Here is a 13543-nt window from a genome sequence, read left to right as displayed (position 1 = left end):
ACTTAAAATACACAAATCGAAATAATGAACGCATAGATTATTGCTCGTCACAAAGAGTCCAAACTAAGAGTGACTAACCTAACCTCGTAGGATTCGGTATTGAGAAGTTGTTACTTAGGTGGGTGGTGTTCATGTACTGATTTAAGGGACGACACGGATAATGGACATGTTGACCATAAAGTGGTAGGCGGCTTTATCAAAACTATTCAAAAGGTTAAGAGCCTTGGAATTAGATTATTCTTTGGCGGCATATAATAAAGTCACACACCCTACGTTTTACCCCTTATAAGTAGGTGCCGATTTCTTAAGCAGTGGTCGTATGATACGGATCGTCTCTTTTTGTCGTCGATAGGTAATGGTTTGATTGGATGTGACCGACTTCTATGTACGACAGTATGTCTGTTATTTATTAATCTGTTAAATTGTATAGTTGACTTGTTGTAATGATGTGTGAGCTGTGATCATACAGTTATTATATTATGGACATATTAATACCTGAATAAATATATTTATTACTTAGAATAAATGTACTATTATCTATGAAAATTATTCATTATCTTATATTTTACATAGGTAGGTGTAACTGTATAAGACGGAGACAGCATGATATGGTTATTTCTATCACCATAACATTTTGAAAATATTTTGACTCTTTGAACTGTTTACGGACATTGTCAGTTTTCAATTTTTAGTTTTTACTTTCTTGATTTTTAATCAAGTAAGTATGGTAATTGAAATGAAAAAAGTCTGAATTTTGAAAACTTCAAGAATTTGTGTTAAATAGGAAAATAATAAAAATGTAACTCAGTAATGTAGGTGGGTAATTTAGCTAGCTTTAATATAAAATATTAATGAGAGAGATTCGATATCACAGCCAATAGCGGTATAATCACTTGAATCCATAAAAATGTCGGCGTGAACAGTCCCAAAATTTCTATTTTTTAACTTTTCTCCTAAACTAGAAAGCTAGAAAGCTAGACAGTTGGTTGATAACTCAAAAACACTAAAAAGGGATTATCAAGTAGATACTAAATGTGGAATTAAAATTTTTAAAAAAACTATTTATTTATTCACAGATAAAAAAAGAGTTATTATTTTTTACTAGATTTTCATTTAGCGAGGTAGTTTTCCAAAACTGGAGAACGGATTTTTTTGTTTTGGGTCTTGTTAGATTCACATTGGCTAGGAAAAGTGTAGTGAAGATTTTCAGAACTTTATCTCTAATCGTTAATTCACTACAAAGCTGTAAAGCTGAAAACATCAAAAAACGCCCAATAAAATTTGTTTTATTTTTTTTTTAATGTTCTGTAGTGAATTAACTACTAAAGTTCTGAAAATCTTCACTGCACTTTTCCTAACCAATGTGAATCTAACAAACCCCAAACAACGAAATCAGCTCTCCTGTTTCGGAGATCTATCTCACTAAATAAAAATGAAAATGATTTTTTGTGGGGCTGTTCCACCGACATTTTTCTTGATTCAAATTGTTATACCGCTTGGGTGTGATATCAGTTAATAAATTTCTTAAAATTAAGAATCAAGAAAGTTTACATGCCGATCTCTGACTTGGCAAGCGTTTTTTTTCTATAGTTGTCAATAAAATTGTATTTGTTGGGTAAAAAAGCGCGAAAATTGGCATTCGTGTAGCAGGTGATCTACTACCTATTTTTAGGTGTATCAGGTGATCTGCGATCTATAATTAATAATAATTATTATTATTATTAATAAATTATTAATACCTATATTTATTAATTTATTATATTATTTATTAATTTATATGCTTTAAGATGACGTCATTTACAGTGACTCACTTGTAACCTACTGTACAGCAGAGCAATACCCACTTGCCCACCTTTTTTATTCCTTATTTTCTTTTCTAGGTTATGTATAGGATATGGATTTTCGATTTTTTTGTATTGTATAATTAGTATAGTACCTACTAAATTAATTTTCTATTTTTTCCAAATCCACCTTCACTTTAGTGTTACTAAAGAAAAAATAATCGAAAACCTATTTCCTACTTAACCTAGAAAAAAAATAAGGAATTCAAATATTTTTTTCAAAATTAAAATTGGACTTCTGGAAGTATTTTTTTTTTCTTCCGCTTATTAGTCTAAATGCACGAAAAAATAACCCCTTTTCAGCAGCATAGAAATAGTTTTGATTACCCTATGGTGGGAGGGGGAGTAAACGGTGTACCATGAACCTTAGATTGTTTAAAACCACTTACATTTTAGGGTAGGGGGACCTATTTTATATTTGACTTTAGGGCCCCCAAGTGTCACTGTTTAGACTATTATTAATAAATGTGAAAAATATATTATACGATAATGTTATGTACTTATGTTGTTATGTCCTAATGTGGTTATGCGGGCATGTGGCAGCGATACACCGTACTCTACGGTAACTCGAAGTGTAGCCTATAGCTATTGTATACCATACTACAGTAATATAGATGATAGAATACTGCGGATTTCTCTATACTATCACTACCTACTTATATTATGTATCTATCAAACTTAGATTTGTTTTATTGTTAAAATAGATCATAAATAATTTTTTCCATTACATTCCAATGATTTTATAAGACAGTCGAGTAGTCGACAGTTGTAGTGTTAATGCGATTTTATAGATCAATAACATAGAAACAATATAGATACCAAACCAACGTCGCGGTGGGGTATAAAACACCCACCTTGATAACGCACAATATGTTATTTGGAGGTGTCACCTTTTTTTTAACTTTTTTAAGAACCGTATCATATTATATCTACTCACCCTTATAATATCTATACTGGGGATGGGAAAGACAGACCGTTGGGAGTTGGGACTGTCTATAAAGTGCGTTTAAAATTATAAACATTACAATAATATTGTACGATGAAATGCACAATAGGTATACAGCCGTTTATTATCAGCGGCGAAATAAAAATAATAATTTAATAATAATATCAACTACACCGTACTGGTACAGCGTATACGGTTCCATCGTCTCTGGCAACGTTCAGTCCGTTGATTATCAACGCCGCAATGACAACCATCTGTGCGACAAGGCACATAACTCCAAATGGTTTGTGCATTTTGTACCCACTGATGGCGGCCGCCACATTGAGGACAACCACGCTGGCGATCATGCACATGCAGTTAAAGAACAAGGTGTCGGTTTGCAGTGTGACGGGTCCGCCGTTCATCGACGTTGGCAGCGAGCACTTGACGAACCACGGAAGACCCAAACACAGTAGTATGTCCATCGTGTTAGAGCCCAGCGCGCTGCTGATGCTCATAGACCCTTCGCCTGTTAAAGTTATCAAATATCATGTGATTTACAAAACACATTTTTTGTCCTTATCAAAAGAGTTGACGGTTTTATGGCTGATTATAACCATAATATATAACATCGGTGCACCGGTAGTTATTATATAATTATTATACGCACACCCTGTACGGAGTGGTCGATGTAATCCTATAAAACACTCATTATTTGGGTTAAATTAAGTTTAAGTTTTAGTGTCTTACGATTAAAATAAAAAAATCACAGAAATAATTATAAGACTCAATTACTATTAAATTACGTAAATATACACGTTGACGTTTGACCTGTGTTAACATTGGTCTGTTAAAAGTGTTAACCAAATGGTTTGTACTTTACATGGAACCCTATACAGTGGCAGTGAAAAGTAGAGTACTGGAACAGCACCCTATATTGTCACATGGTAATAGCTATAAATGTATTTTTAGTTTGTACTTGCCGCCAATGGTCAATGTTACATTTAACTTTTTAGTTCTTACCGTTTTGTGCGTTTATTATGCCCGAAACGGCTTCGGGGATACTGCTGCCGACCGCCAAGACCCCTATGCCCATGACAACGTCACTGACATGAAACGTATCACCTATTGTAGTAGTGTAAATTAATAATATAAATGCCAAGAAATAAGAATATAATATTATATAATTATTGCGACAAACCAATCCAACACAAATAACAAGGTGGTAAATGGTAATTAAGTATTAATGTACCTATGGGTACGTCTAAAGAATTTTTGCATCACTTCAGTGCTAATTTTTTTTGGCTACCTTCTCCATTTACAAAATAGATCAATTTATATTATATTGATATTTATAACTAATTAATAACCTAAATATATTAATATAAAAAAATACCAATCCCAAACGGGTTAACCATACTTGAATTAGTCTTTGAGCTATTCTAGCCTTCAGTTGACCTCCAGTACACTCTTTCTAAATACATTATCTATAGTACATGTACACACAAAGCGTATATTACTCCAGGCATAGCAATAATATTATTGTTATACATAACAGATGCATATATAACATACATAACATGAGTTTGTGTGGTGTCAATGATGACATGAACCGGACGTATGATTTAGACGTAAGATGGATTCTACAAATGAAAGATAAATAAAACGCATTTATAGGGATAGATAAATAATAATATAAATTATAAAAGTACCTATTGTTACGACATATGTGCGGGTGCACCTAACCACTGATGTATACATATAGCAGTTGTACATCAGGCAACACGTTTATACGTATGTGCTTTTTAGTTTTTACTTTTACACTTACCGCATATCGTTAAGAACCATGACAAAACGTATGTGATAGCGCTGACCCAGATGATTGACATGACAAACGTGATAGGGAATAGTGATCGTTTGGTCCGGCAATCCGGTATCGTGGCCCACAACGCAAAGTTAACCGGCGAGCAGAATATTCGCCAGACGATCAGCAACATATTGCTCCCGGACGATTTTGATGGGGGTAAAATATAAGCTGCATAAAACGATTTATTTTTAGACTGAAATTACTTATTATATAATTATAATTTATTACTATATGTATAGTAATAAATTAATAAAATATGTATTTATGTATAACACATATGCGATATGCCACCATAATATTATGCGGTCACATATTTTTGACCTACTTTGTTCATCGACATCCGATTGATCGCGTTCACTGAAAGTTGTAGTAAATATTATTTTTGATGACGCCCGCTCGCCTTCTTGCAGCTGGTATTCGACTATTTAGAAAAAAGTTAAACAGACAAATAGACAATCCATATTAATAAAAGGCAAATAAGTAATAACTAATTATATAATGTTTCAGAATGGCAGGATATATTATTATATAAGTACCTAAAAATGAAAAATGATATAATGTATATCACATAAGTGGAAAGATACGTTTTCATTCAAAGTCCTGCTGTTCCACTGTCTGACGCAATGACACTATTGGGAAAACATACCTTATTATTTCTTAATATTGACAACCAACCTGTACCGTATTGACGTATCTGTGTATCACTTCTGTGTAGTGTGACATTTTGAGATTCCATCGAAGCGTACTTCCTACAAAATATCAATCGTTTGATACGCTCAAACACAGGTATCCCTGTAAGTCGTTAGTACATTTAAATATATTATATTATGTACTTTATTGTAAACATTTATTATTTTTTGGACCTATTTGGATAAAAAAATATATTATCTCGTCTACTAGATAGTGCCTGCAACAGCTCTTTAGGTTTTTTCATACCATTAAATCGATAAAATGTTTGATGTAGTCCATCATCGACAACAGAGATATAACGCCCCCCGACCCACCCAGTTATAATAGCACCTACCGGACTTCATCAACGCGCCTAATGACATTACATAATATCGATGCAATAAAATAAAATATATATTATGCTGTCCGATCTTACGACTGTTGTGTTTCCACTTTTCGACTGCTTCGACGAGCTTGTATTGCATGAACAAGAAAACAAAGTATCCGAAGAACATGGTGATCATGATCAGAGCCTCGTACCACATGATCACGTTGTCCACTGCGATGGCGGCCAGAACGGCTATGGACGTTGCGTACACGGTGCTGTCCCGAATCAGTGGCCATTTTTCCACGGCAATTGGCAGGCCGCAGACTGCCAGGCCCGCGCACGCCGACACGCCCAGCGTGTTGTACACGCCGCTGCCCACCACCGTGCCCACGCCGAGGTCGGACTTGGTCACGAAAGTTCCGATCACGGAGACGAGAAGCTCTGACGTGCAAGTTGCCACCGCCATGAACGTCGCACCGGCAACGTCCGGCGAGATCCCCAGATCTAAAAACCATACAATATTATAATCCTAATATGGGCAATGGTGGATCCAGGAAGAAAGTGCTCCTTCCCCTTCCCCCCGTTCGCAAAAAATATAATATAATTGTTCATCAACTATTAAAAAATCAGCATCGTAAAAATGTTTTTAATTTAAGTGCCCCTTCCGTTTGCAGAATCTAGATCCGGACATCAAATCAATATCACATATTACATAAAAATAATTATTCAAATCTAATATTAGAACATATTATACTTTAGGACACTTGACTTCAAATACTCGGAGAAAGGCCACTAAGTCAGTTCTGTCTGCGCAATCTGCTTCCATAAATAAAAGGACCCCACGTCGCTTGAAACATTTTGGTATTATTATAATCTACATTGATTGTACTGCAAGTGATATCTTCAGGAAAAATAATGCATACGTAAATCCCGTCGCGACATTGAATAATGAATTAACGTATTCACTATAATAAGTAATAACCCTAATGCACCACAACATAGTGTATAAAATCAAGTGACAGTCAAATTACCCCTACTACCAAGTGGACATGCAGTCGTGTATAATGACAATATTATTGTATAATATTATGAAATATTGATGAATGAATCCTTGACGGCACTGTAGGTAAATTGCCTATCCATAACGCCGTGCTATCCTTTTGTAAAACGCCGAGCCGTCGAGGTATACTAAATAATATATTGTATTGGGTATTGTATAAATTATAATGCTAGCATCGATATTGTGAGGGGAAAAGGCCTGCATAAATCTACGTACTATTATCGTGAGGTTATCCTTCATGCGAATAAAAACTTGAACAAAACTAAAATTTTTAACAATAATTGTTCAATTCTATATGCCGCATTTTTTGTCGGTTTAATATTTAATCATGCTTATATTATTGTTTAGCTCAATATTATTTAAACACTTAAAAAAATTAAATAAAAACGTTCACCATACCTAAACATATATATAATACTGATGGTAGAAAATAGTCTTGACAGACAAATGTTATAAATAGGAATCCATAAAATGCCAGGATTAAATGAACGATAACGGCCCCGTGACGTCTCTGTTCTTCGGTGAAGAAATCTCTGGGGAATTCGTCAATTGATCGGCGAATATTTGCACACGAGGTCGGACTACTGTTCTTAAAATGTTCTATGGTAAAATCCTGTACTGAATAAATAACAATATAATCAGTCAACACGATATTTAAATATATATGTTATCGTTAAAACCAGATCACTAAGTAAATCAAGGTTTTACTATTTAATACTAGAATTTACTAATCGTACTTTGTAAAATCAGAGAAGCATAATTTATTTTATTTTTACTAAAAAAAACGTTTTGTGCATTTTATGATTTACAAATCATGTTAGTAAATGCTATTAAATTAAGTTAAGGCTTCACACATTTTTGTTTTTGCTATGTTGAAAAAGTTTTCTGAATTTACACTACCCTTCTTCCTTGAACCCATTTATACAAATTATAACACGATCGATATAATATTGTGTTATTGCGCTCAAATATCACGATATTACCTTTAAGGCTCTACTCATCTACCTAGTGTGTTCATTATGTTTTAAATATTGCCATATTTTACCTTCCTAGCAAACCTTTCCGATTTTTGCATATTTAACGTAAAATAACAATTATTATCATTAGGTATGCGCACTATAATAATAATACATTTATATGCATAGTAATATTTTTTTTAAGTATAATCCCAATTATTTAATTAAATAAGCTTATCAACTAATTAATTTAAATGAAAACCATTATTATTTTTATTTTAAAAAATGTAGTAATGTAGTATATAATATTTAATTTTTTTTTTTTTATATACAGTGAAACCTCCCTTAACGGACACCTCTAAATAGCGGACGTTTTTTCGGGGACGGGAACATTTTCACTATTTATGTATAGGAAAACCTCTAAATACAGGACACTCTAAATAACGGACACTTTTATGACGTTGATATTAGTTATTTTTATCTTAAATTAAGAATTATTTTGGAATACCTGAATAAAAACCTGAATTATTAAGTTATCTTATGTGTACATTATTATACTGTATATGAAAATCTTATCTTATCCGTTCAGTCATTGAAATATTATTGCGTCAACGAAGTATTATAACTAATGCATTGTCCTATGTGCGTTTAGTTGTGTTTGTGATGCCAACGTTTATTGTAGTGCGAATTTATTATACTTTATTGCGCTATGGCTAGCAAAAGAAAACGATTGACTTTAAAAGAAAAAATAGACATTACTAGCAGTAAAAGACATACGTAAATATATTTCTTCTATCGAGGACATTCGAGGTACAGAATAGTTCATTGTTCTCAAACACAGTCCAATTAGAAAATGCCTTAACATACGAAATAACTACGCCTGCAATTAGTAAACAAACTAAAGTAACAGATTTTTTTCAGAAATATTAGTTTTTATTTTTTTAAGATGTATGTATTTAATTAATTTAAAAATAAAATAAAAATTAAAGTAACTGTTTTTTTTTTATAAATGTTAGTTTTATCGTGTATTCAATTAATGTAAAAATAATATAAATGTATATGATTTAAACAAACACCAAAAATTGAGTTAATAATGTATGATTATCAAGGCTGGGCAAGTTAATGATTTTTTTTAACTTAGCTAAGTTTAGTTAATATGCATCAATAACAAAAAGTTAAAAGTTAAAAGTTAATTTAGTTAAGTTAAAAGTTAATACACACTTTTTGTTAATTTTTTATTAAGTTAAAAAAAAGTTTATTTGTTTGTACAACGCTTGCATACTTAATTTTTTTCCAACCCAAAACTAAATTATAGGATATAGTGTTAATACTTCATACAGTATTTCCATATAAGTTAGATTCGAATGATATACATTTTTAACTTTAAACAATTTACGATACATATTTTTTGACATGAAAACGAAATAGACTGAAATAGTGAAATATTATAAAATTAAAAACAAAATAAATTAACTTAATACTTACTTCTTAAAATAAAAAATTAACTCGTTAATTTCACGTTAATTAAGAAAGAAATTTAGTAAGTTAACAGTTAAGTTAATGAAAAGCCAAAAGTAACTAGTTATAAGTTAAAATTAAATTAACTTTTTTACTTAACTTTAACTTTTTAATTCGTTAATGCCCAGCCTTGATGATTATACTTCTCATCCAAAATAAATATACGTTAACAAATTAGTATATAAATCATACATGTATAACTTAGTTTTTTTTTCAATTATTAGGTACCTATACTTAAAAACTATATTAATATTCTGTTATGGATTTATTAGTTTTTATTGTCATGATTTGTAGTTTGTACACTCTCGGTAGCACAATATTTTAGTAAATGCGCGAAAAAATTATGATTTCCCGAATTTACTGAGTATAATTAATATTGAATATTAAACATAGTAAACCTAGCTTTACCTATCATTTACTTAGCTTTGTCCGTAATATATAAATAACATACTTATATGACTATATCCATATATCAATTAATATCATGTACCATAGTATACATGTCAAAAAATCGAACGTATAGGACAAAAATCCAATTAAAAAAATAGATATTGTATAAAATATGTAATATATTATGAGATAGGTATGCATTGACCTAGGATATTTTAGTACATTATTCCTGTACCGTAACATAAACATGTATATATAATACACAGCAGGGCAATCCTTATAATAGAAAACACTAATTATCTTGAATAGTAATTAGTATTAAAGGTTTTAAAATGCTTTTTATTTACTTATTTAAAATATTAATAAGTACAATTTTTGAAAAATATTCAAAATATTAAATATTCAATTTAGTTACATATTTACATTATTATATTTTACAGTTATTTGTTGACACTCCGCATCTTTTTACACAATTGATTTATTCTCAAGTACGAAGTAGATTTAGATAACTAATATTTATAAATACGCGTGGTTTCATAACAGTGGTGATAAAAATATTCCACACAAAAAATATAACTTTCAGAATAATATCAACAATTATTATAAAATACAATGAGAAAATATTATATTCATGTCGATAATGATATATTGCTATACAACCCTTTATAGCATATATTATTAATTGTATTTATTGGATATTATTATTGTAGACTATGAACATAATAGCCATTATTATATCAATCTAACTATTTTAATATAATATATAAAAATGAATAACTGTTTACAAACAACTTAAGTGTATTAATTGTTTCACAATTTTTTTCGTCTAGACTCTTATATACATGGACAATAGACCAATCGACTGACTAGTATAGTGATGTGCAGGTAGGCATCTGTAATTTGTAAACCAGAATCATCTGTATTTACTATTAATCTTAACTTTTGTTAGTAATTTATTTTACTAATTAATTTTAATCCTAGCCACGAAGACATATTTTATAGAAGTATAGGTAGTTTACTTTTAAATTTTATTTTCGAGATGAATGAGACCTGTCCTCCTAGTGGTAACAATTCCTGAACGCTGTCGTTAAACATCATGACTCGTTGAATACATGATAGTATAATGCTATAATTTATACTACTTTAGACATTAGAACCTGTATATATAGGACACTATTGTTATGTACTTTTATACTTGTATTATCATAGGAAATTATATAAATATCAAGTAATAATCGAGCTGAAAATGGTTTTCAATCATTTTTATAATATTATTTCATATACCTAGATTACACGTCATTATACATTTATGTATGAGTACCGGATTAGTTGGATATTTATGATCTGTATAAATTCTAGCTACTTGATAACTTTTTAGAATGATGATATAATAGCGACGTAATTCTATGTATTGTTTTTATGGCATATAAAACTTATTACATTATGACATTTTATATATTATATATCAGTAGGTAACGTATTTTCGTTGTTAATAATTCTAAATGTCATAATATATACCTACGTATTTTAAAATTTGAGTATTTGACCCCTAATTAATAATAATGAACTTTTATAAGGATTTTTTAGAAAAACTAATAATCTTTAACGTAAAAAGAGGACGTATGAAGGTGGGCACGTATTATATTATTTTAACTAGTCTTATTTTAGTACAGGTAAGAGATAAGGATGAAAAACAATTAGTATGAGTTTAACTGCCACGTGTTGCAAAAATTACAAAAAAATGATTTAACATTTAAAAGTTCACATTGAACACATCTTACCTAGTCTAGACATCAAGGCTGGGCTTAACGAGTTAAAAATTAAAATTAAGTTAAAACGTTAAGTGAATTTTAATTAAGCTAATTAACTCGTTACTTTTTTTTTCAAATTAACTTTTAACTTAATAAGTTACTTTTTTTCAAGATTAACGTGTTAACTTCAAGTTAATTTTATTTCAAAAGTATCTAAATTAAGTTAATTTTTGTCCGAAGAATAATGCAAATTTTTGAATGGGTTTTTGCTTTGATGTATCATTTTAGACTTCCCCAGTAATTTTCTTGAACGTTAAAGAAAAACTATCTAATAATCCATATTATGTGTCTGGAATTTTTATTTTTGTAAATTAGCAAATTTTAACTTTAAACTAAGTTAAGTTAGTTTTTTTTTCAATGTTAACTCTTAACTTAACGAGTTAACGAAAAAAAATACGAGTAACTTTTAACTTAACTTAACTATATTGTTTTAAAATAACTTAACTTAACGAGTTAAAAAAAATCGTTAACTTACTCAGCCTTGATAGGCATGTTAAATAAATATATTTTTGCATCAATGACGATTGAAGAATATTATTGTTTTATATTTGAACATGAAAATTATTGAATTAGAAATACAATAACTATATTTGTTTCCATTTTATTTACTGTTATTTTTTCGTTTACTAGAGATTCAATAAATTATCTGTTTACTTTTTAAGTTATTATCTGCAGTGTTAAATTATAAATGTCAAGTATAAGATTAAATTGGTACATGAATAATGGGTATGGTTGTGTTTTTGTTACAAGGAGAAATGTATTGAATGGAAAACAGCTCACCTTTAATAATTACTAACCACATCAATTTCATTATTTAGATAAAAGTAAATGTAAGACAATAATGTTAAGAAAAACATTATGGCACCGAACAGAATCTGAAATGATATACAACACTATAAAAATTAAACGTAGATAACTAAATGGGAACGAATTGCTCACGTTCATCGGACGACAAATTATAACATTTAATCGATGACTCAAGTTCAACGTAAACTGCCAAGACTCTATTTCGCCCACTATAATTTATTTGTTACCTATACATTATTATTAGTTAATACAATAGGCAGAACATATTATAAAAATATTACTGAAGACAAGAATACAGCTATATAACATCATATAATGGAAAGGCAGAACTAGGATTTTTATTTTTTAACACTTGGAGAAAATATTAAAACTATACGCTTAATCTTAGAGTCTAAGAGTCTATCCAGTGGTGGATTTGAGATAGTGACGTCATGGTGATGGGGCCAATATATTAATTTAATATACAAATTATTTCGTATTCATAATATCATTTCCTGTAGTCATTATAGGTACAACGATTTAGGACCTTTTACCGGGGAAATACCTGTCAGTTTATTTGCTTGGTTAAAAAATATTATTTGTTTTGAAACGAATATCTCCCGAGTGATAATCCAATAAATCTGAGTGATGGTAAAATGGTAATAGTGTGTGAATCTGTCTTTGACTAACCTGGGTTGATATGGGTAACGTTATCTGAGCGAGTTGTAGACGTGTTACTGGAATGAGTGATGTTGGTCGGTGTAACGAAAATGGATGAAGTAACCACAGAGAGCAGCAGTACTGTGGTGATCGATGACTTGAGTCTGCGAAACATTATCACATAAACGTTAAGTACGATTATGTTAACCTATATAGACGACAACTATCGACTGCAATCCCGCTGAAGTGACAATATTATATTGGTATACAAATTGTATTATATAATATTATGATAATGCACAGTGCACGAAGCTGATAAATCATATTTGTCACAAGTGGTGTAGATATGACATTTTCTGTGATGAGGGGGAAGAGGTATATCTTATATTGAAAATAATATTAGTAATATTAATTTTAAAGTACGTGGTATTATTGTATTAACTATTGTTAAAAATTGACCTACTAAAATATAATAATAATTATAATGTGGCTCGGCGCGGCGCAGTGGCTGCAATCAATCACGCGACGTATTGAGAGTACCTAAGCAACGGCCGCTGCCACTAGTTCTCGGATGGGTGACCACCCGAGTTTGTAGTGCGTAAAAACCTTGTCGCACATACAAGTAACTGACCGTACCAACCGTCCCAACCCTATTGTACCGTCTGTACCAACCCTATCAACCTACAGGCTAATGACCTCATTAAACGAAACCTTAAACCTAATAAAAAAAAA

General features: G+C 30.6%; 1 protein-coding gene across 3 annotated transcripts; it reads right to left on the bottom strand.

Annotated features, from left to right (window-relative positions):
- Positions 1 to 2886: 2886 nt before the first annotated feature.
- On the bottom strand, positions 2887 to 13056 carry LOC132942975 (sodium/potassium/calcium exchanger 1-like). 3 transcript variants are annotated; one of them, XM_061011711.1, is made up of 8 exons: positions 12842 to 13056; positions 7090 to 7308; positions 5739 to 6134; positions 5309 to 5425; positions 4959 to 5054; positions 4595 to 4801; positions 3790 to 3891; positions 2887 to 3295 (listed from the first exon to the last, which is right to left on the bottom strand). In XM_061011711.1, the coding sequence occupies exons 1-8, from the start codon at positions 12984 to 12986 to the stop codon at positions 2952 to 2954; spliced, it is 1626 nt and encodes a 541-aa protein (XP_060867694.1). In that variant the 5' UTR covers positions 12987 to 13056; the 3' UTR covers positions 2887 to 2951. The 3 variants fall into 3 exon arrangements, with proteins under 3 accessions (XP_060867694.1, XP_060867695.1, XP_060867696.1); XM_061011712.1 differs by lacking the exon at positions 5309 to 5425; XM_061011713.1 differs by lacking the exon at positions 7090 to 7308.
- Between the last annotated feature and the right edge of the window lie 487 nt (positions 13057 to 13543).

The sequence above is a fragment of the Metopolophium dirhodum genome, chromosome 4 (genome assembly GCF_019925205.1).
Source record: "Metopolophium dirhodum isolate CAU chromosome 4, ASM1992520v1, whole genome shotgun sequence".
Taxonomy (NCBI): Eukaryota; Metazoa; Arthropoda; class Insecta; order Hemiptera; family Aphididae; genus Metopolophium; species Metopolophium dirhodum.
This window is presented reverse-complemented; position numbering and strand designations above follow the sequence as displayed.

Excerpts from the sequence above, each read along its gene's own strand:
- LOC132942975 (XM_061011711.1), bottom strand. The coding sequence starts at position 12,986 with ATGTTTCGCAGACTCAAGTCATCGATCACCACAGTACTGCTGCTCTCT. Across the intron at positions 6,135-7,089 it reads AGTATTATATATATGTTTAG|ATCTGGGGATCTCGCCGGAC; the intron begins GTATGGTGAACG and ends TATGGTTTTTAG. Across the intron at positions 5,055-5,308 it reads GATACGTCAATACGGTACAG|TCGAATACCAGCTGCAAGAA; the intron begins GTTGGTTGTCAA and ends TTTTCTAAATAG.